The sequence below is a fragment of the Tyto alba genome, unplaced genomic scaffold (genome assembly GCF_018691265.1).
Source record: "Tyto alba isolate M040663 unplaced genomic scaffold, T.alba_DEE_v4.0 Super-Scaffold_11, whole genome shotgun sequence".
Lineage (NCBI taxonomy): Eukaryota > Metazoa > Chordata > Aves > Strigiformes > Tytonidae > Tyto > Tyto alba.
In genome coordinates, this window is record NW_024881273.1 from 12,857,107 (window position 1) to 12,876,748 (window position 19,642).

Genomic DNA, 19,642 nt, shown 5'->3' on the forward strand with positions numbered 1-19,642 from the left:
TGGACTTCTGTTGTTTTACAGCTTCCTGCCTGCACTTCCCAGCCCAGGGCAGGTAACTGCAAGTTGGCCAGCTGCTCCTGCTGTGCCCCAGCAGCTATAGGCACAGCAGTAGGACAGTTCCAGCCTCAGTTCTGCTTCAGTGGAACAGCACTCAGAAAAACAAGCTTGCATTGCAGAGATGCTTTAGCAGAATATTTATTCAGTGCCCTAGTGAAGAGCAAAACTTGGTACAAACATAAACCCTCAGTGCCTTGCTCACTACTACACCAAGCCAAGGGAGAAGAGATTTCACAATCTTGGGGGAGGAGGGAGGAAGGCAGCAGCTGTTCCTTTGGTGTGTGACTGGACAGAGCGCTGGATGTGGATTTTGTATGCACATACACAAAGGACTCCCTTGTTTCTGGAAGGCCTACTATGACAGAAAACCTGAGTACAGGGGTTTTGGATAAAGCCATGGGCACCTGCTGGGTCACAGCAGAGCAAAGGTACAAGCCCTCCTGCCAGGGCCCACAGGAGCTGCTAAAGCCATCAGTGCATATCAAGGCAGTATCTGCTGCCTCCATTAAATCTATTTGCAACCCAAGGCTGGGAGTGGCACAGACAACTGCTGCTAGTGCTCCCAAGGGAGTCCCAAAACACCTCCCCCAGCCCCTGCCTGGGACACTGCTCCTTTCCAGCCACTGCCCAGAGCCCAGCTCCTGGGGTCCAACCACCTGGCCCAAGTCAAGATTAGGAGCTTAATTTTAGACTCTTACATTTGGGTACCTGCTGCAGGGAGGAAAGCTTCAGGGACATATACAGAATAAACATCATCAAGTTTGTAATCGCTTCAAGTGAGCCTTCTCCACTACCAGAGAGGTCCCGGGAAGGAAGGAGCTGATCACTAAACCCACAGCAAGTCAGCCCAGGTGGAAGGAAGCTTATTCAACTGTCACTTCAAGCAGAGGAGGGCTGCATCCCCCTGGTCACCTATGGGTGAATACCTGCAGCCACCCGTGGGTGCCTACATCTATTCACAGAGAACATACCAAAAGAACCTAAAGTGCCATGACTTAAGTAGCATGGGAGGGAGGTGACCACAAGACCCACCAGTCATCCTCACAGCTGCCCCTTGGGAAGGGACAGCAGATCCCCTAGAATAAGTACCTTGCCATTATCATACCTTATTTAAATGCTACTTAACAGAGGAAGACAGGCAAAGCCAGCACCATGTTACCACCAGCCCTCCCCACCCTCAAGTTCGGGAACTGTTGATTATCAACACATAGCTGCTAACAGAAGGCATCGCCAGGCCCCCCCTTGCCCTGCCTGCCTCTCCCCCTGCCCTGCCACTGCCTTCCAGGGCCAAGATTCAGTATGAGAGGAGGCACTCAGCATTATCCAGCAGCCAAATAAGTTGCCTGTGGAGGTTTGGGACAGACAAACATTCATAAAACTACTATGTTAAAAGAGTCCTGCAGTAAGGCAGCATAGCACTGTACCGTGGCTTCTGCCAAGTGCTCTGCAGCTGGTAGCTCTCGGTGAGGTCAGCCACGTCCCAGGTTCACACAGTACAAACGCTGGAGACGTGCCTGTCTGTTCTCAGAGACCAAAGTTCACCCAGAGAGAGCTGTGACCAAGTAGCAGCGTTCGTGAGAAGCTGTGGGGAGCCTACCCTGCAGTGACCAGCTCAGGCTGCTGCCCGCCAGGCCAAGGAACAGGGCCTCAGCTATTACGTTCTGTCTTTGAAGAAGATGCCCCAAGGAGGAAGCAATTCCTGCTACTGGGGTCCCTCCTGACTCAGCAGATGGGATTTGTGTGCCCAGAGCTCGTCTCTGTTGCGCAGGGCTCGGAGCTCTGCAAGCTCCAGAGCAGATGGCTGCAGTGAGGAAGCTGCAGGTGCAGGTGTACCCGGGTTCAGCTCTTCTGGTTCATAAGCCAGGAGAAGAGCAGTTTCCTGGGCCGGGGCTTCCTGGCCTGCTGGACGCGCACCGCGCGAGGGGAGCGCCACACCTTGATGGTGGTGTCGTCGCTGGCTGTCAGGAGCAGCTCCTGCTCTACCGGGCTGAAAGCCACCGAGTTGACCACGTTGTCGTGCTGCAGTTTGGCCAGGCAGATGTTGTAGTGCCGGTCCCAGATGTAGCCATGGCGATCCTCTGCACCACTGTGGCGGACAAGACACCGGTAAGGACATCGCCCCAGTAACCTGCCACTCCCAACCCGCTTCCTTCTGCGCAGACGGAGGCAGAGGGTTCCCCGGCCTTAATCTGCAGCCCCATCACCCCTGAGCTTCATCCTGAGCAGGCCAGCTCCCTCTGGGACCCAGAGGCTGTTTGAAGAGCCCCATCCACTCGCCCCATAGCACCTGCCAAGAAGGGCATTTGCCACCCACCACCAAACATGCCACAGCTCAAAATTTTCCCTTTCCTCACTGCTTTCGCAACAGTACCAGTGTGGACAGCTTTTATCAGCACTCTCTGATTCAGTCCCTCTGCTCTTTACAAACCTCCAATTTCCTGCTCTGCTCACAACACCCAAGTGTTTCCAGCACGCGGACCAGCCCTGTTTGCACAGCTTGTCCCACAGTGGCAGCCCCAAGGGCCTCCTGGATATGGGGTCAAGGATCCTGCCCACCCCCATCACCACACACCTTGCCACGAAGTCCCTGCTGACATCCAGGAAGATGAAGAAGCACTCCTCGTTGGGTGTGTAGGCCCGATGCGCACGGAGGGCTCTCTTCACCTCCTTCATTGTCTTCAGGTCGAACACGTGCAGGTCGATCTCCTCGGCGATGGGGGGTGGCTGCATCGGGTCAGAGATCACGCAGTCCCGAGGCCAGGCGCGGCTGTTCACATACAGGTACCTTGGGGAGGGGAGCAGAGGGGTTACCATGCACACCGCCGCATGCAACACAGCTCGTGCAGCCCCAGCTGTAAATGTGCAGGTCAGGCAAGGCAGCAACTGAGAAGTTTCTCTGGTCTGTAGCAAGCACGCAGCTCAGCTCACTAAAATCCAGGCTGAAACACTTCATGCTGTGTTTGGAAAGGAAAGGGTCAGCACAGTTCAGAAGGTGGGTCCTAGGGGCTAGGTCAAGCCTCCTTAATCCCTGTTAAAATCAACTGTAAGGATGGTGGTATACTGTGAGCAGCAGGTCAAGAGAGGGGATTCTCCCCTGTCTGCTCCGCTCTGGGGAGACCCCCCTGCAGTGCTGGGGCCAGCTCGGGGGCCCCCAACAGCAGAAGGACCTGGAGCTGCTCGAGCGGGGCCAGAGGAGGCCACGGAGATGCTGGGGGGGCTGGAGCAGCTCCCCTGGGGGGCCGGGCTGAGAGAGTTGGGGGGGTTCAGCCTGGAGAAGAGAAGGCTCCGGGGAGCCCTTCGAGTGGCCTCCCAGGGCTTAAAGGGGGAGCAGGAGAGGTGGGGGGGGACTCTGGATCAGGGGGTGGGGATAGGATGAGGGGTAATGGCTTTAAACTGAAAGAGGGGAGATTTAGATTAGATATAGGGAAGAAATTCTTTACTATGAGGGTGGTGAGGTGCTGGCCCAGGGTGCCCAGAGCAGCTGTGGCTGCCCCCTCCCTGGAAGGGTTCAAGGCCAGGTTGGACGGGGCTGGGAGCACCCTGGGCCGGGGGAAGGGGGCCCTGCCCATGACAGGGAGATTAGAACTAGATGATCTTTAAGGTCCCTTCCAACCCAAATCATTCCGTGATTCTATGACTGATCTGCCTTGGGAACAAGACACACTGGTGTGGGGAGCTCCTTCACTCTTACAAGGCTCCTTGCCGGACCCAATCCTGAACCAGGCTCAGCAGTGCAGAGGGCAGAAGCATTCCTGCTGAGATCTCAGGTGGCAACACATGCCATCAGCACTAGGACATAAAAGGGATGTGAATGAGCAGGGCGGCCTATGCAGGCAGCCTGCTCCATCCGTGACAGTCATTCCTTTTCCTGTTCACCCCACAAAGCCCCTCAGCAGCTGCCACCCATCCCCTGCAGTGTCTGACACCAGCACTGCCACTCTGCCACGCTCACCTGTGGTCAGGGGAGAGGCCCATGCCAATGATGTGCCCGTGGATGTCGATGACGTGATCCAGTGAGTCAAAGAACTCATCTGAGCGCCTCTCCTCCCCAAGCACTGGGCCAGCAGTCGTCATCTGATGGGGCAGGATCCTTTTAATCCCTTGGGGACAGAAAGCAGAATCAGGCAGTTCTGCAGGCTGCTGCCAGCAGACAGGAGGGCTGGTGGAAGTCCCCAGGCTTCAAGAAGGGGCTTCCCTTAGTGCTGCTAAGAAAGAAGAACTGGCTTGCCTACAGCTGAGGACCTGAACGGGGCTCTGGTCCCTGCCAGGCTCCTTCAAGCTCCCTCAAGTGGTGCTTTTGGCCAGGACACTGCCCATAATTGACACGCTGGCACATTCAACCCCAGCCAGGGAGATGCCCAGTGTCCAGCTGCCAAAGACACACCTCACAGCATGTTCTGAAGCACAAGGAAGCTGCACTGGTCCAGGAGACACTCTGGTTGCAGAAGGGTTTTTCTCCTAAATGAATCTCTGGGCTGGGCCCATTTCCGGCCATATCCAGCAGATGTGCTGGCTGTGGCAGGATTTTACCCTGCCACTGTCAAGCGTAGATGGGTGTCAGCCCCAGAAAGCTCCAGAAACAGGGGTTTAAACCCAAACTGGACTCAAGTGTTTTATAGGTTTTAAACTTCCTAAGGGAGACACATGCTATGGGTCAAGCCCTGTCCCCTTCCAGCTCTAGACATAGGTCCCAAACACAAACCGCCCACAACAGCTTCCTGGAGGACTCCTACGAGCCTCAGCAGCTCCTGGGGACACATGGGCTTGATCCTCAGCAAGTCCAAGAGGAGATGGAAGATGGCCCATCCCATCACCTCAGAGGGAATTGCTGCTGAGCACCCTTGATTTTAACCCTCTCCCGCAGGGCAACGAGATGTACACCACATTGCACCTCAAGTCCATGGCCCTTTACAACATCACTGCCTCTGAACCTGGGCAGCTCAGGACCTCCACTCTTCCACACACTGGCTCACCAGGATCTTTTGTCTCATTTCTGCAGCACTAAGCTCTCGGCTACATGGCCCACACACACATAAGCCATCAGGACAAGTGGCTTCGCCCATGACTCAAGCCTGACACCAGCACAAGGGAGACAGCAGCTCAAAGGAAACTTCTGCAGAAGTGCTTGCGTGTCACAGATCAGGCGAGATAGCGCCGATGCCCAGCCGCATGAGCGCGGCTCCCACCAGCAGCCTGGCAAGAGAAAAGCACAAGAGCAAGCTCTTTCAAGTACCAGTTCCTTGGGGGCAGACAGCAGATGCACAAAGGCTGGTTCAACACACAAACCAATGGGCAAACATAACATTCTGCAGTGACTCATGGCTGGGCGTGGAGCGGAGCCAGGGTTCGTCCCTCCAAACAGCCGGTCTGTGCCCAGGGCACTGGCCACGGGCCAGGGAGTCACCGGAGTTCAAAGGCACCAAAACCCACGGCCCTGGGAGGCTGCTCTGGAAGTCGGCGGAGTCCAAAGGCAAGTGCTGCCTCTGTGCCACACTTCGCCCTCACATGCTGCAGGTCCCAGCCTGCGGCACAGCGTTTGTTCAGCCCGGCAGATCAAGATGCAGCGCTGTTTACAGGGCAGACCACCTGCCACGCACCCAGAGGCAGGCCCAGGTCCACCACATCTGCCTGCAGACCTGGCCATGGACAGGAGCGTGGAGCAGAGCTGCATTCAGTCCAGGTCGCATTCCTAACTTAGGTGGGCAAAGACATGTGACTTCTCCAAGTTGTCTACAACTTTGGAAACTACGTTTCCCTGCCTTACTGGGCTGTACTGGTGCAGGACCAAGTAACAGGAAGGTTAGAAGAGCCTGCAGCAGAAAAGCGAGGCTGTAATTGTGCAAGCAGCAAAAGGAACTGAAACTGTCTGTCTTTACAGAAGAGTCTTCTTGCCTGGAAGCAGCTCTCCTTCCCTCCCCACATTACTGACCTGTCTGGTTATTTCCACTGAACTTCTCAGCTAGCTTTAGGGCCTTTTGGAGAAGCAGCCAGACTACTTGCATCTGCTCATCACTGCACCGACTTCCTACAAATTCAGAGTCTGCTAGTCCCAGTGCCTCAACAGGAAAGCCCTGGATGAGCAAGGGAAGTCCTAACCCAGAAAAAGGTCACAAGCAGTGCCATTGCCTGATGTGTGCTGCAACTGCAGTCCCTTATACCTCACTGAGCAAGGAGGCTGAGCGCCAGCAAGCTGCCCAGCATCAGTCTGCCATGGAAATACCCACTGGAGCAGCTAACAACCTACCACGAAGCCTCTTCAGAACCAGCCCAGGGTGCCCAAGTGTCTCATTGAGGCTGAAAGGCCACAAGATGCAGGGTGATCACAAACCAGGCAGTGGGGAAAGCAGGCAAAGCACAGGGGCAGGCAGGGCTCCACCTCCCAGAGCTGAAGGGCACTGCACACAAGCAACACAGATCTGAACTTTAAGCTGCTCAAACCAGTCTTGTCCTGATGCCCTTACAAGAGAACTGGGCTGAGGCCCTTCCACACACCCCTATCAAGGCAACTGCTGCCCTTCACATCCACCTGCTGGTACACAACTCATGGCTGACGTCCTTAAATCAGGAGTTCTTTCTTGATCTTCCCCCCAGCCCTGGCCACAACTGTTTTGTTTGGCCACGTGTCAAACATGGTAGCAAACAAAACAGCAAGCACTTGTGGGGTGGAACCCCCTTCAGTGACTGGTGGCATCTCAAAAGCCTCCCACATCAAGAATCCAGCAGCCTGAGCAAAACTGCAACTCACTCACCACAAACACTCAGCAAATAAACCAGGTCTTTTCCAGATTCAAATTCAGAATGTAGGTGCAGCCCACACCCCCAGGGAGGCTGGCGTGTCCTGAGCTCAGACCACAGCCTTACCTATCTGGTGTGGGGAGTAGGTGAGGCATCCTGTGGTGAAGATTAAATATTTTGTCTTGCTGTTGCTGTCCATGGAGAGCAGGTTCAGCTCAGGCGGTTTAGTTCTGTTGCGTACAAACAGCTCAGCCACCTTTGTCTCCAACTCTGTCTCGGTCATAGCAGGCCTCACACGGCCCTCCATGATATCATCAAAGAACTGCTGCAGCCCGTCTTCTGCTGTCACACCCCCATCATCTGGCAATTCCTGTACTGCTGGCTCTGAAGTCTGCTTGGGCTTGGCCTCCTCTTCCTCGCTGTCACTGCCAAGATCAAGGACTGGGCAGGTGGAAGAAGCAGCTAGCTGCTCCTCGTAGTCCAGGAGCAGGTCTGGGGAATCATACCGACTGCAGTCAGCCACCATCACGGTCCGGATAGTGCTGGCATTCAGGTTCTGGATTTTGAATAATCTCTTCACTACATTCACATTCTCAGATTCTATGCCCTGAAAGCAGAAGGGAGAAGTAAGCAGAACCATCTCACTGGAGGGTCACTCCTACAGCTCAGACTAAGAGCTGTCTGCTCAGACTGTGAGCACCCACAGCAGGCACCAGCCGCACACCAACATCTCTCTGCACTAAACAAAAGTGCAGCGTGAAGTGCCATCCCCTGGCCTACAAGCAGCAGAGGCGAAAGACCTCCATGCTCCTGGAGTTCCCCCGTACCCCTCAGCAGGACCAGCCTGGTTATCTGCTCTCAGACACAAGCAGCAGGTCTCTTCCCCCCTAACTGCTCTGGCAGTCTGAAGCCACACTTCACAACATCCCCTGTCAAAGCAGGCAAGGACCTTCCTCACCTCCTGGAGATGGAAGAGTTAATGCTGTAGTGTCAGTGCACCACAGAGATGTGGTTACGGGAAGGGTCTCTGCTACCAGATGATTTCACCTTAATCATCCATGTTAAAAACCACAAAACACCGGGATTTGCAGCTGTGACATTGAGATAGAGGTAAAACATGGAAGAGGAAAGTGTCTGAGCAGCACGAGTGACAGAGAATGAACAAGCAGCAAACAAGAAGTCTAAGGCCAGCACACACTGATCTCCAGGTCTCATCACAGCATCAGAGACAGAATCTGGCCCACAGAAATGTCACGAAGGACAGGCAGGGCTGAGCTCAGCCTCTCAGATGCCTCTGGCTCCCGAGACAATGCACTGAGCTGCCAAGTGGGAAAATGGCCATTGCTCGGATACGTGCCAGACTACAGCCATCCCAGGCCCAGCTTCATACTATCAAGGACCACAGCAACCCTGTTGTGGTTCAACCACTCTCCTGGTTGAGTAATGTGTGCTCTAGGGCACTGCACTCAAGTCCTCATCCCAATTAATGGGGCAAGAGTTAATGGAATCTGAGGGTAGAGTTAGAATACTGCAATGGGTACCACAACACCAAGCGTGGAGAAACCTCACGCAAGGGTTGTCTCAAGCTCAAGATCTTAAGGGCAAGTCAGAGGAGACAAACAGGGAGGACAGGAGGATTGGGCCATTCTTCCCCGCTCACTCCTCCTCTGCAGCTTTTCCTCCCCCAGAAGCCAGCAGGAAGCTGCATTGCCTGTGGAGCTGGAACAAAGGCACCTCACCTGGAAAGCATTGTTCAGCCACAGCACAGAACAGGAGGTTATACGCCCAATCCGATGCAGATTGCCAGATATCAGGTTGGTTTCATTCAGCCAGCAGCCAAACACATCATAGGGTTTATTCCTCACCCTGGAAAGCAGCGTGAAGTTCTCTAGAACGGAGGGGAAACACGAGTGTGAGGTGATGGCTCCTGGTAAGGGCAGAAGATATGGGAAGTGGATTCAAGTCTCTGCAGGAGAGGAACTGATTCAGCACCTCCACCGCAAGCCAAGTGGACACTGCCCAACCACCTTCCAACTGCCAGTCGCTATGAAGATAGATTAATTCTCTCTTCTACAGCGATGTGTAGGGAGAGCATGCATGAGGGAAACCAAAATAAAAGGGTAGCCAGACGGAGCCAGACCAAAGAACAATCTAACCTCACAGCCTTTCTCCGAGCATGGCCCAAAGCAGACACCCCAAGGACAAGAACAAGTCAAACACGTACAGAATATTTTCACTCCCGCCCCTGGGGCTCAGGGCCTTTCTCAGCAAGACAGCTGTGCATTTATCAGCACTCCTTGACTTTTGGCACAGTGGGACTGTAGCAGAGACTGTGAGAGATAACGCAGTTGGGATTAGCAAGTTTCACAGAACTGCAGCAGAAGAGGTGAAGCAGGCCCAGATGAATGTGCCTCAGAAAGCCACTTGAGACCTCGGGGTGGTACCAGCACCACTTGAGTCAGAAATGGTGGCCTCAAGACAATAGGTAACGTGCATAACTCTTGCCTTGCCCAGACTGTCACTTAGAATGGAAGTTAAGTGAGAATAAATATAAGCCACACTGCCTTTAAGTAATGACACGGTGACCTGAGCACAGCTAAGGCGATCTGGAAGGTTTACCCTATGAAACTGTGATTGGGACCCCTTTGCACAGATGGTGGAAGGTAGAACAAGCAGAGGCCAAGGCCACTGCACACCCAAAGAGGAAGGGAACCCCAGCACCCATCATTTCACACCTCCCAGAAAGCCCCAGTGAAGGTGAGGGCGGCATTTACCCATGCTGATTACAGCAATTTCTCCTGAAGAGGAGTTGTGAGGCCCCACAAAGACACCTGACACCAGAAGAAGGGAGTCATCAGAGTTGAACTGGGAGAACTGCGTGTAGCTCCAGTTGTAGGGCCTCATGTTGGAGCTGTGCTGCAGGGAGATGTCCAACTCATTGCTCCAGATCTACAGACAGATAGACAAACAGTCAGGAAGCTGTTGAGAAGCCTGAGAGTGGTTCCACTTTATCTGCGCTCACCAGGACAAATTAAAAAAATATCAAAGACCCTATATAACTGCCTCCCAGTCCTGATTTCCCTGTCAATTCCCCTGACAGAAAATAGCCAGCAGCTTTGGAGAGCTTCTAAATGTAGGACTGCTTCTCCATCAGCCAGTGGAGGTGTTCAAGCAGCGAACGGTACTGTCACAGCTGGATTTTTTCAGCATGTTCAGAGAGACTTCTCCCAACACAACCACTCGTGCAAGACATTTTGTGCAGTGGATCATCTCCACTCTGTTAGACCCACAGCACAACACAAGACTGACTTGCACCTACAAAGCAGCCAGAGCCAGGCAGGCACCTCAGCCACCTTCATGCGGGCTGGAGCTGGAATCCACAGCCCTCAAGGCTACAGTTCCAAGAGTCATTAGTTCTGTGGCTTTGAGAACAACTCAGCATCTGCAGGAACCGGCCTAAGTCCAGGGACACCTGGTCAAACCTCTACTCTCCACAGACTTCCTTCAAGGCTGCTCTCATGGCTGAGCCCCACTAACCAAAGCTGGAAGGATTGTGGAGGGAAGGCTGTCGCTTTACCTTGACAGTGCAGTCTTTGGAGCACGATGCAAACAAACAGCCAGAGTGGGAGAAGCTGAGGTGCAAAACCTGGTCATTGTGCTCCTTCAGGGCCTGCACTTCCACACAAGGGATGGTGTCATAGAGCCTCTGGAACTCATCATACCAGGAGACTGCAGCTGTAACACACAATCAGGGACACGGGACAGGAATGTAAGTAGAAGGAAGTGATAGACCTGAGATAAACACAGCAGCTGCAGAATCAATATTTAATAAAGCACAGTCTTGACTCCTGCTAGCAAAGTCAGGAGCTCCGCTGAGGCAGCCATCCCTACAGTTTCAGCTGAGTTAGCAGGGCTTAACATTTTTCTCAGTAGCTTTCCCACTCCCACACAGAAAATACCTTTTCTCCCCGTAAACACACAACTCCACACCGTAGCACTACTTTCTAAACCAGCATAGCCACTGCAAGAACCATCTGGGGCATAGCTGTTAGCTATCTAACAAAAACCTTGCTCAGGACAAAACAGCCGCCAGAACTGCAGGCGTGCTCCAGCAAAATGCAAACAAATCTATCATGTGATGAGCTGCTCCTCAGGGTACCAGGCTCTGCTCTGATTATCTTTATCTTGTCTAACAGAATTAAGAAGGTTCCAGAAAGGGTATGAGACCAGGAAAAAACATCTCCATGAGATAAGAGACTAGAGAAAATAAGAAAGAAGAATTGGAGCTGGATGCAGTGTGCCAGGACAGAAGAGCCCTGCACTAGAAAAGCCTGAAGCACACTTCCAGAAGTCACAGTGATTGTCGATAAAGAGACAAAGAGGATTTTTAATGAAGTGCTTGTAAGGCAGCCTACAGACTTCGTGCAGCAGCAAATCCTGAGGAAGTAAAGAGGATTAGACACATATATGGGTAAGGGCCAATTTCCCTCATTACATTGAGCAGGACTGAAGGTTTTTTTGGAACTCACTGCAGCCCAGGAGGCACCTGCTCCTGCAGGCAGGGAGCAGCTTGCTGCCAGGACATCCCACCATTGCTCATTAGGCTGGGGGCTTCATCCCACTTCAAAGCTCTTGGTCCTGGCCCATCCATCTGGGAAGCAGCCTGGACAGATCCCATCAAGCCAAGCAGCCCCAACATTTCCTCCCACAAGACTCACTGGATACCATTCCCCAAACCATGGAGCTGCCCAGGGCAGGTAGGCTGGCAGAGGATTTCCCCAGACTCCTGCTTCAGCCCCTACCCAGGCCTGCCGGCCACCTCCTACCCCCACTGCCTCGTAGCTCCAGAAGCACAACCTGGGAGGTGCCCAAATACATTACTGAGTTACACTGACTGCTCAGTCCCAATTAGTGCTAAAGAACAGGGCTGGCAGCTTACTAACTAACTTCAGGAGGCTGGAAGCGAATGAGCCTGGTCAGAGCCTCAGATAACATCCTCAACCCTACAGAGCTCCAGGGTCTGGACAAGGGAAATCATGCAGCCCAAGTCATGCTGTACTCTTATCAGAGTCCTGCTGCACTGGTGTTCCCCACTGCGGGGAGATGGGCTCCCACTGCTTTGGCATCTCTTCCCTTCAGCAGTCCTTCTGTAGCAATGGTAACTCAAGATCAGGAAGCCAATCCCCTCCATCACAGCCACTGCTGGGGCCCTCATGCATATCCTCATGGCAGGATGGAGCACAGCCCCCCCAGACCTCTGCAGCACACTGGGAATGGGCTTCTCGGTCTCCGAGAGAGACCCACCTTGGCAGCAAGTCAGCAGGTCCCCAAGGCCAGTCTCAGCTGTCGTGATAGTGTTAGGTTACCCTTCCAGACTACACAAAACTGCTGCCAGCACCTGAAACCCAGCAGAGAACAGACCTGTGACCGTAAAACTGCTGCCACCAAGACTGCCAACAGCTCTGCCCAGGGAAGGCCCTGCCAGGCTCAGTTCATGCTGACTGTTAATGGGACATTTTCCTACTGCAAGCTGAGGCCAAAATCAAGTCCAACCTTCCTCCAGAAAGCGGGTTAGCTACTGCCTTGGCATTTGCCCACTGTAAAATTAAATGGCCACACACCCACCTCCCTCTCCAGACAGCAGGCACACGCACTCTCCCTCCAGAGCCAGGCTGCAGCTGCTGTCTATGTTTTATGGAAACAGTCTGATCAGCTCATGTGCACTTGCAGCTCTTCCTAGTCAGGATGACAGAAGGACAGAGCCTGAAGCAGAGGCTTGCTGCAAGGTCCTGATCAGGAAAAGCCAGCAGTGATTATCATGGGCTGTGATGTAGCAGCGTGCAGTGACTCACTGCGTCTCCTCAGGACCTCCCTCAGCAGCACCCAGACAAGCTGTGCAGTACCTGCCAGACAATGCCTGCCTAGAGAGAACTCAGCAACCACCTTTCTGTGAAAGGGAGAGGAATTCGAAGCGTCTTCAAAACCATCTGATGCCCCTTTCTCAAGCGTTCAGGCAGTTCCAGAGCCCTTCACACGCACATCACCACCCAAGCCTATAGACTGCTAACGAGATACCGTTTAGCGGCCCCATTCCCTTGACACCGGAAGACAAAAGGTTAAGCAGCAGAGAGGGAGAGGCTTTTCCCTTCTGTGCTCACGGCTGGGGGGTTCCGGGTGCCGCCACGCAGGGATCAGCCCCCGGGGCCGCCAGAGGCCCCTGCGCTGAGCAGCCCCCTGGCCCCGCACCACCGCCCCCCCCGCTCGGCAGGCGGGGAAGGCAGCCAGCCCCGTCCCCCCGCGCCAGCGCACCTGGGTGCCGGGGCACCTCCCGGGAAACGCGGTAGTAGCGGTAGAAGAGCTCCTTCCATAGAAACTCGTCGCGGGCCACGGCGTGCCACTGCTGGCACACCAGCCCCACCGAGAGCACGTCTACGTGGTCCAGGTAGAGGAAGATCTCGTAGAGGACGCTGTCGGGGAGGAGGGGGCCGCCGCCCGCGTCCATCGTGTCATTCTGCCGCCACGCCTGGAAGCGAACGGGGGGGGGGGGGTGAGGCCCGGCCCGGCCGCCCGCAGCCCCGCCCCGGGGGCCCTGCCCAAGGGGGCCCACCCCCGCCGGGCCGCCCAGCACCCCGCGGCCCCACCGGCGCCGTGCCCCCCCCCCCCACGGCCTCTCAGGCCCCCCAAGGCACCTCGGCGGCTCCGCTGCCCCCACCCCGCGCTTCCGGCCTCCCCGCGCCGAGCTTCCGCCCCGGGGCCGCAGGCCGCTCTAGCCGCTCCTCTCAGTGGCTTCCCGCCCGCCCGCCCAATCAGCGCGCCGCTCCCTGCCGCAGGCCGGAGAGCTCGAGCCCAGAGCTCCCCGCAGCGCGCCAGGCGCACCTAGCCGAACGCGGCACGCTCGCTCACCACCGCCCCCACGGCTGCCGCTCGGCCCCGCCCCGCCCCTCCCCGTCAGACCCCGCCCCCTCGGGCCACGCCCACGCCCGGAACACGCCGTCACCCACGGCGGCCGGGACCCCCCACGCCCCCCGGGATCCGGCACCGCCCGCGGTCCCGCCCGGCTCCGGCCCCGCAGCCCCCCGAGGCCCCGCCTGGCCCGGCTCCAGGCCGCCCGCCCGTCCGCGCCGCTCCCCGCGGAGCGGGTCCATGGCGGCCTTGGGCACCGCGCTGCTCCTCGGCCTGCTCCTGCCCGCCCTGCCGGGGCTGGGGCGGGGGCTGGAGCGGCGGCGGCCGCCCCCCCCTCCCCGCAGCCCGCTGGAGAAGGTGGCAGCTCAGGAGGAGCTCAGCCTCCCCCAGGTGAGGGAACGGGGCCGGGCGGATCTGGGGGCTCCTGCCCGTGCACGGGGCTGCGGGGGGGCAGTGGAGGCTGCAGCTCGTCCCCCTGCCTGTCCCCCTCTGCGTCGGACCCCAAAGCGTGCCCCCCTCCAGACCTGCCCCGAGCCCCCGGCAGCCCCTTCACCTCGGCCGGGGGCCAAAGGAGCACAAGCCCCGGCGCTGGCCCATGAGGCAGGGACAGGGGCTCGGGTTGGGCTGGGGGCTCTATGGGGGCTGCGAGCTGGGGCTGAGGGGTCTGGGCGTGGGAGTGGGAGTGCTGACCTGCCGCACCCTCCCTGGCAGTGACCCCACATCCTCCCTGCTCCAGCCTGTCCCCACGCCAGGCTCCTATCTGGGCTGCTCTGTCCCACCCGCTGGCTCCCAAACGAGGGCAGCGGTGCCCTGTGGACATGCCAAGGGGCCAGGCTGTGGGCAGAGGTGCCAAGCGAGTGAAGACTGCACAGAAGAAAGGTGCTTGGTGTGGTGGGTGCTCTGGGCAGCAGTGGTGGCACCCCGGGGAGGTGACCTGGCAGACGGTGTCACCCCCGTGCCCTGCAGCTCACAGGGAGGTGGTTCCTGGTCGGCATGGCCTCCCGCTGCGGCTACCTGGTAGAGCACAGCCACCGGCTGGAGGCCACGGCGATGACGGTGACCGTCCTGGATGGGCAGAGCCTGGCCATCAGCACCTTCAGGAAGCTGTGAGTGATGCCAGCCACAGGCTGCAAGCAGGGACAGGGACGCTCCAGCCAGGCTGGAGCAGGGCTGGTGCCCTGGAATGGGGACAGGGGACACTGGGTGTTGTGGGGATGCTACAGGCAGGTCAGAGCAGGACCAGTGCTCCGGGATGAAGATGGGGAACGCTGGGTGAGACAGGGACGCTGCAGGCCAGAGCAGGACCAGTGTCCCAGCCAGGAGCTCCAAGGAGGAGAGAGCTGCCCCGGAGCAAAGCGTGGGTGGGATCTCCTCTGGTATGTTTTGTGGTGGTTTCGTGGCACCCTGCCATCCACACAGCCACCAGCTCAAGGTGGGCTCGGGCTGCCCAGGCTGGGCAGGGCAGGGTGCAGCCAGGCAGGGGAAACTGAGGCACTAAGCAGGCATGTGGTCACTTCATGGCCACCCAGCCAGGGACCAGCTCTTGGGGCCACCCCAGTGACAGCATGGCTGAGGAGGGGGATCTTCAGTGCATCTGTGGGTGCTTTCCCCCAGCCTGAGGGGGTCTGAGGGGCTGAGCCAGGCTCAGGGCTGCAGGGAGGGGCGAGGACCCCATGGGATCAGCAGGCTTTCAGGTTCTGCATCTCTTGCGGTGTCTCCACTGGGCTCTGGGACATCCCTTTGCAGCATCTACTGAGGGAGAAAACAAAGTCCCATGAAAACAGGTCCCACGTGTGCTTTGGCAAGGAGGGTGAGAAGGGACCTGGGCTGGATCCTCCCGAGCCTGCACCACCAACCTCCTCCTCTCCTCATACAGGGATGGGACGTGCTGGGAAATCAGACAGCGCTACCTCCCTGCCCAGGCCCACGGACGCTTCCTCCTGAAGGGTGAGGGAGGCCGGGCTGGGGCGAGGGCTGCAGGGACCACGGAGCTGGAGCCTTCTACTCCTGCTCTCATCAGGGCCTTGGTACCAGTGTCTTCCCTCCCAGTGCCCTCTTGGTATCTCACCTTTGGGGTCTCAAAGTGCCCCAGTACTGGACACCATCAGAGGCAGCGACACAGGCTGGTGCCTGCTGGTGGGGAACGGTACCCCGTGGGGCTGCATCCACTCTGGCCCTGATTTTCACCCCTTGTATACCCCACTCCTGGCAAAATGAGGTCTAGGGGCTTAACTGGGCTTAACCAGAACTAACTGGAGCTACCCTCTGCCACAACTGTCTTTCCCAGGCCATGGCTATGGCAGCAAGGTGGACATGGTGGTGGGCGAGACAGACTACAGCAGCTACACCATCCTCTATTACCAGAAGGGACGCAACATCTCTGTCAAGCTCTATGGTGGGTCAGCACCCAGAGGCTTGTGGCAAATGAATAATGAGGGCAGCAGAGGGGTGGGAAACCTGTGCTGGGCTCTGGGGACGCCGGCCAGAGCGCCAGAGGACCCAGGCACAGAGGTGGGGTCTCTCCATGGGGCCCAGTCCCCAAATGGAGTTTTGTCCCCAGATGCTCTGTGGGGGGAGCTGGGAATTGGCTTCTGTGAGCTGAAAGATCCCTTGGCCCTGTGCCTGGCTGCGGGGGGTGTGGGGGGCTCTGGGGCAAGGACAGGCAGGGCTTGAGGCCTCTCCTTCCGCATGCAGGACGGACCAGCCAGGTCAGCGATGACATTGTGGACAAGTTTGAGCAGCGTGTCAGGGCTGTTGGTCTGAGCGAAGATGTGACCTACTACTTCCCCACATACGGTGGGTGGCACACAGTCCCCTGAGAGCAGGGGGCACCCGCAGCGAGGGCTGCACCCAGGAGGGGCCTGGCAGCAAGAGCTGGGACCCTCCAGTGTGTGTGGGGGGGGAGGCACATCCACACAGGTTTGAGCAGTTTGTGGCCCCATGTCACCTGCAGAAGGGCAATGCCTGGGGTCTGTCCCCATGCTGTGGCCACACCAGGGACAAAGATGCAAGGACAGGGCTATGTCCTGCTGCGTCCCTGGGGTGCATAGTCAGGGGGTCCTGGGTGCTCAGGCTCTCTCTTCCGCAGGGTTTTGTGACTCCGTGGATGAGTTTCACGTCCTTGACGGTGAGTTGCAGATCCTGGGCAATGTGCCGGGTCCCCACCGTGTTCTGGGCCAGGTCAGGCACCACAGTGGCTCTCCTTGCCCTGGCTGCAGGCTGGGCACACCAGGCTGGACCCACACCACCCCACAGCCATGTGGCCCTGCCCCAGGAGTGCAGAGGAGCTGGTTTGGGACAGGGAGTCTATGCCAGACCATCCCTCAGGGCAGGGTCCCTCCGTGCCCTTGTGTGGGGTGTGGAGGTGGCAGGCCATCACCCTGGATAGGCATCAGATGCATCCCAGCAAAGCAAAGCCCCATTAACACCCCACATAGGTCAGGCTGGTCTATATTGGTGTTTCCTGAGGTGAGGGCTGGTTTGGGACAGCATGTCCTGGGGCAGGGACACCCCAGGATGAGGGCTCGGGCCCCTGGGAACAGCTTTATCACTTCTTGTTGGTGCTTGGGGAAGCAGAGGTGGGTCTCCAGCCCTGGCACTGGGCTTGGACATCCCCCCAGCCCTTCAGCACTTCTCTTTCCCTTCCAGAAACAAAGCTGTAGGTGCAGATGATGTTGCCAGAATGGTCCTCAGAGCTCAGTCCTTACCTCATCCATCCACCCATGGCCACACAGGACTGAGTCAGGATTTGGCCAGACCCCACTGCTGCTCCAGAGCCCTGGAACCAGTCCCTGGGCACCCCGGCTCCTCCAGCTGCACCGGCAGCTGTGCCTCTCCTTGTCCTGTCCCCCCACAGCTATGTGTCACCCCTCTGCTCTGCTCCCTGGTGCCTTGCAGCAGCCAGCAACACCCTAATAAATGCCTCGGAGAAGGGTCTGTGTCCAGGCAAGTCATCCCTTGATCTGGCCCAGCAAGGCCAGTGCTGTCTCCACCCCTGGTCTGCTGGTGCCCCAGCACTGTGCTCCCGGCCTGGGGATGCAGGGGGGCCGTGCAGCTCCCTCTGCACAGCTCCATCACCCTCTCCCTGAGCATCATCCCAACCATGGGGTTGTGGCAGTTCCCGATTTACTCTTGGGTGCGGTAGCGCACGTGAGTCTGCCTGGTGAGTGGGAGGAAGCTCTGAGTGCCCAGCACAGTGTGGGGAAAAGCACCATTCCTGGGGCCTGAGGGCGCTGGGGACCAGTGCAGGATCAGCCCTTCCCCCCTGGACAAGCCAGAACATCCCTGAGGGACCCCAGAGGAAGAATCCCCAGCCCCGCAGTGGTTCTGCAGGTCCCCAGGGCCTCCGAGGCAGTGAAACATCTGGTTCCCCTGTCCCAGCCCTGCCGACCGCATTCCCCAAGGGGCTGCTGCCTGGGCCGGAGCCCTGCTGAAGAGCTAGGCAGGGGACACCCCTTGCATGCTCTGTGCATGCTGCGGGGGGCTGTGGAGGCTTGGGCCAGGGGTGCAACCAGGGTAGAGGGGCTGCAGCCCCAGCGTTAACACTGCAGCTCCTTGCAGGACCCCTCTTCCCTGCGCGTCCAGCCTGGCCGAGGCTGTCCTGCCGCGCACTCGGGCTGGGGCTGGCATGTTTTGGGCAAGTGGTGCCAGTTCCCTGGTGCAGGCTGGGTGGTGGGAGGGGATGGAGAGCAGCCCCCAGCAGCAGGCTGGTGCGGTGCCCCGGCCACCTCAAAGCCCCTGGGGCACGGAGCAGCCCTCTGCCCTCAGTGCCGGCATTTTGCAATCTTACTGGAAACGGGTAACACATGTTGTTTATCACGGGCTTATGTAAGGGACCACCACGTGACTTGCCCGAAGCCAGCCCCTGTCCCCACTGCCCGCTTGCAGGGCAGTTGTGTCTGGCCGCGCTCACAGACCCCCAGGCTGCCCGGTTGAGCCTGGCAGAGTCGAGGTGTTATGGATCCAGCTCACTTTCTGCCCTGTACCCACCCGTTCCCCAGAAGGGGCTGCGCTGTGGTGGAGGCTTGGCAGGGTGATGGGAGGCGAGGGTAGAGCCCTGCCCTGCCGCCCTGGGGAGCTGGGCTGGTCCCCAAGGACACCCCTGCGCCCTGCACCCCAGCTCAGCCCAGCCCACATTTATCTGCCATGAACCCATTCCTGGGGTGCAAATGCCCAGGTTGTACCTGAGGGTCTGTGTCCAGGCGCCGTGGTGAGCCACAGCCCAGGTACCTCTGTCCTGCCTGTGTCCCCCAGCCCCAGCAGTGGGCTCAGCCTGCCCCACGCTGCTGCTGGGGCCCCCACGTGCTCCCGGGTGCCCCCACACTCCCCAGCTTGCACTCAGCTTTGCCACCCAGCTCCTTGGGCTGGCCCCCTGCTTTGCCACCCCCAGGAGAGCCGGGAGAGTGGGCACCTCCTGGACACACCCTTCTGCTTCTGGACAGGGCAGGGAGCCAGAGATGCCCAGGGAACTGGGTGGCTTTGTGTCCCTGCCCCAGCGTAGAACCACAGGGACACCCATGAGTGCATCCAATGCCTGATGGAGAGAGCTCCTCCTGCCACCCTGCACCCCAAAGGTGGGCTCAGACAGAGGCTGAGCCCCCAGCCCAGCATGCAGGGGGCCCCCAGCTGGGCTCTCGTGATGCTCAGTCCTGCGCAGCTCAGCTTTTGTTTTGTTTTAATAAATCCTCGGAGCTGGGGCCGGCCTGGCCCCCGGCACATGGTGTGCAGGGCCAAGCCGGGCTCGCAGCTGGGTGCGGGGAAGGGAATGTGCTGGGCTGGACGGCAGGGTGGGCTGCCAGAGGAAAAAAACAGCTGTTGTGAAAACACACTCCTTACATAAAGCTGGGCTGCTGGGCCAGCCCTGCCGAAACCGCGTCAGACCCATGGGTGCCACTGCTCACATCCAGCGTTCATCCCCAGCCCTCACCCTTTGGGTGCTCAAGGTGTC

At 58.0% G+C, this 19,642-nt stretch overlaps 2 protein-coding genes across 4 annotated transcripts; one reads left to right on the forward strand and one right to left on the reverse strand.

Annotated features, from left to right (window-relative positions):
* Nucleotides 1-179: 179 nt before the first annotated feature.
* FBXW5 (F-box and WD repeat domain containing 5) lies at nt 180-13,585 on the reverse strand. Of its 2 annotated transcripts, none has more exons than XM_042786466.1 (9): nt 13,482-13,585; nt 13,102-13,315; nt 10,370-10,527; nt 9,624-9,741; nt 8,532-8,680; nt 6,919-7,399; nt 4,010-4,157; nt 2,630-2,842; nt 180-2,143 (listed from the first exon to the last, which is right to left on the reverse strand). In XM_042786466.1, exons 2-9 carry the CDS (start codon nt 13,292-13,294, stop codon nt 1,897-1,899), a joined length of 1,707 nt encoding a protein of 568 aa, XP_042642400.1. In that variant the 5' UTR covers nt 13,295-13,315; nt 13,482-13,585; the 3' UTR covers nt 180-1,896. The 2 variants fall into 2 exon arrangements, with proteins under 2 accessions (XP_042642400.1, XP_042642399.1); XM_042786465.1 differs by having other exon boundaries at nt 9,567-9,741.
* Nucleotides 13,586-13,759: 174 nt separating this feature from the next.
* On the forward strand, nt 13,760-17,628 carry C8G (complement C8 gamma chain). Of its 2 annotated transcripts, XM_042786847.1 has the most exons (7): nt 13,760-14,085; nt 14,662-14,801; nt 15,572-15,642; nt 15,983-16,090; nt 16,390-16,491; nt 16,784-16,822; nt 17,344-17,628. In XM_042786847.1, exons 1-7 carry the CDS (start codon nt 13,936-13,938, stop codon nt 17,355-17,357), a joined length of 624 nt encoding a protein of 207 aa, XP_042642781.1. In that variant the 5' UTR covers nt 13,760-13,935; the 3' UTR covers nt 17,358-17,628. The 2 variants fall into 2 exon arrangements, with proteins under 2 accessions (XP_042642781.1, XP_042642782.1); XM_042786848.1 differs by lacking the exon at nt 16,784-16,822.
* Nucleotides 17,629-19,642: the final 2,014 nt, after the last annotated feature.

Excerpts from the sequence above, each read along its gene's own strand:
- C8G (XM_042786847.1), top strand. The coding sequence starts at position 13,936 with ATGGCGGCCTTGGGCACCGCGCTGCTCCTCGGCCTGCTCCTGCCCGCC. Across the intron at positions 15,643-15,982 it reads CGGACGCTTCCTCCTGAAGG|GCCATGGCTATGGCAGCAAG; the intron begins GTGAGGGAGGCC and ends TGTCTTTCCCAG. Across the intron at positions 16,091-16,389 it reads CATCTCTGTCAAGCTCTATG|GACGGACCAGCCAGGTCAGC; the intron begins GTGGGTCAGCAC and ends TTCCGCATGCAG.
- FBXW5 (XM_042786465.1), bottom strand. The coding sequence starts at position 13,294 with ATGGACGCGGGCGGCGGCCCCCTCCTCCCCGACAGCGTCCTCTACGAG. Across the intron at positions 9,742-10,369 it reads CCAAAGACTGCACTGTCAAG|ATCTGGAGCAATGAGTTGGA; the intron begins GTAAAGCGACAG and ends ATCTGTCTGTAG. Across the intron at positions 8,681-9,566 it reads AATTGCTGTAATCAGCATGG|AGAACTTCACGCTGCTTTCC; the intron begins GTAAATGCCGCC and ends CCTCCGTTCTAG.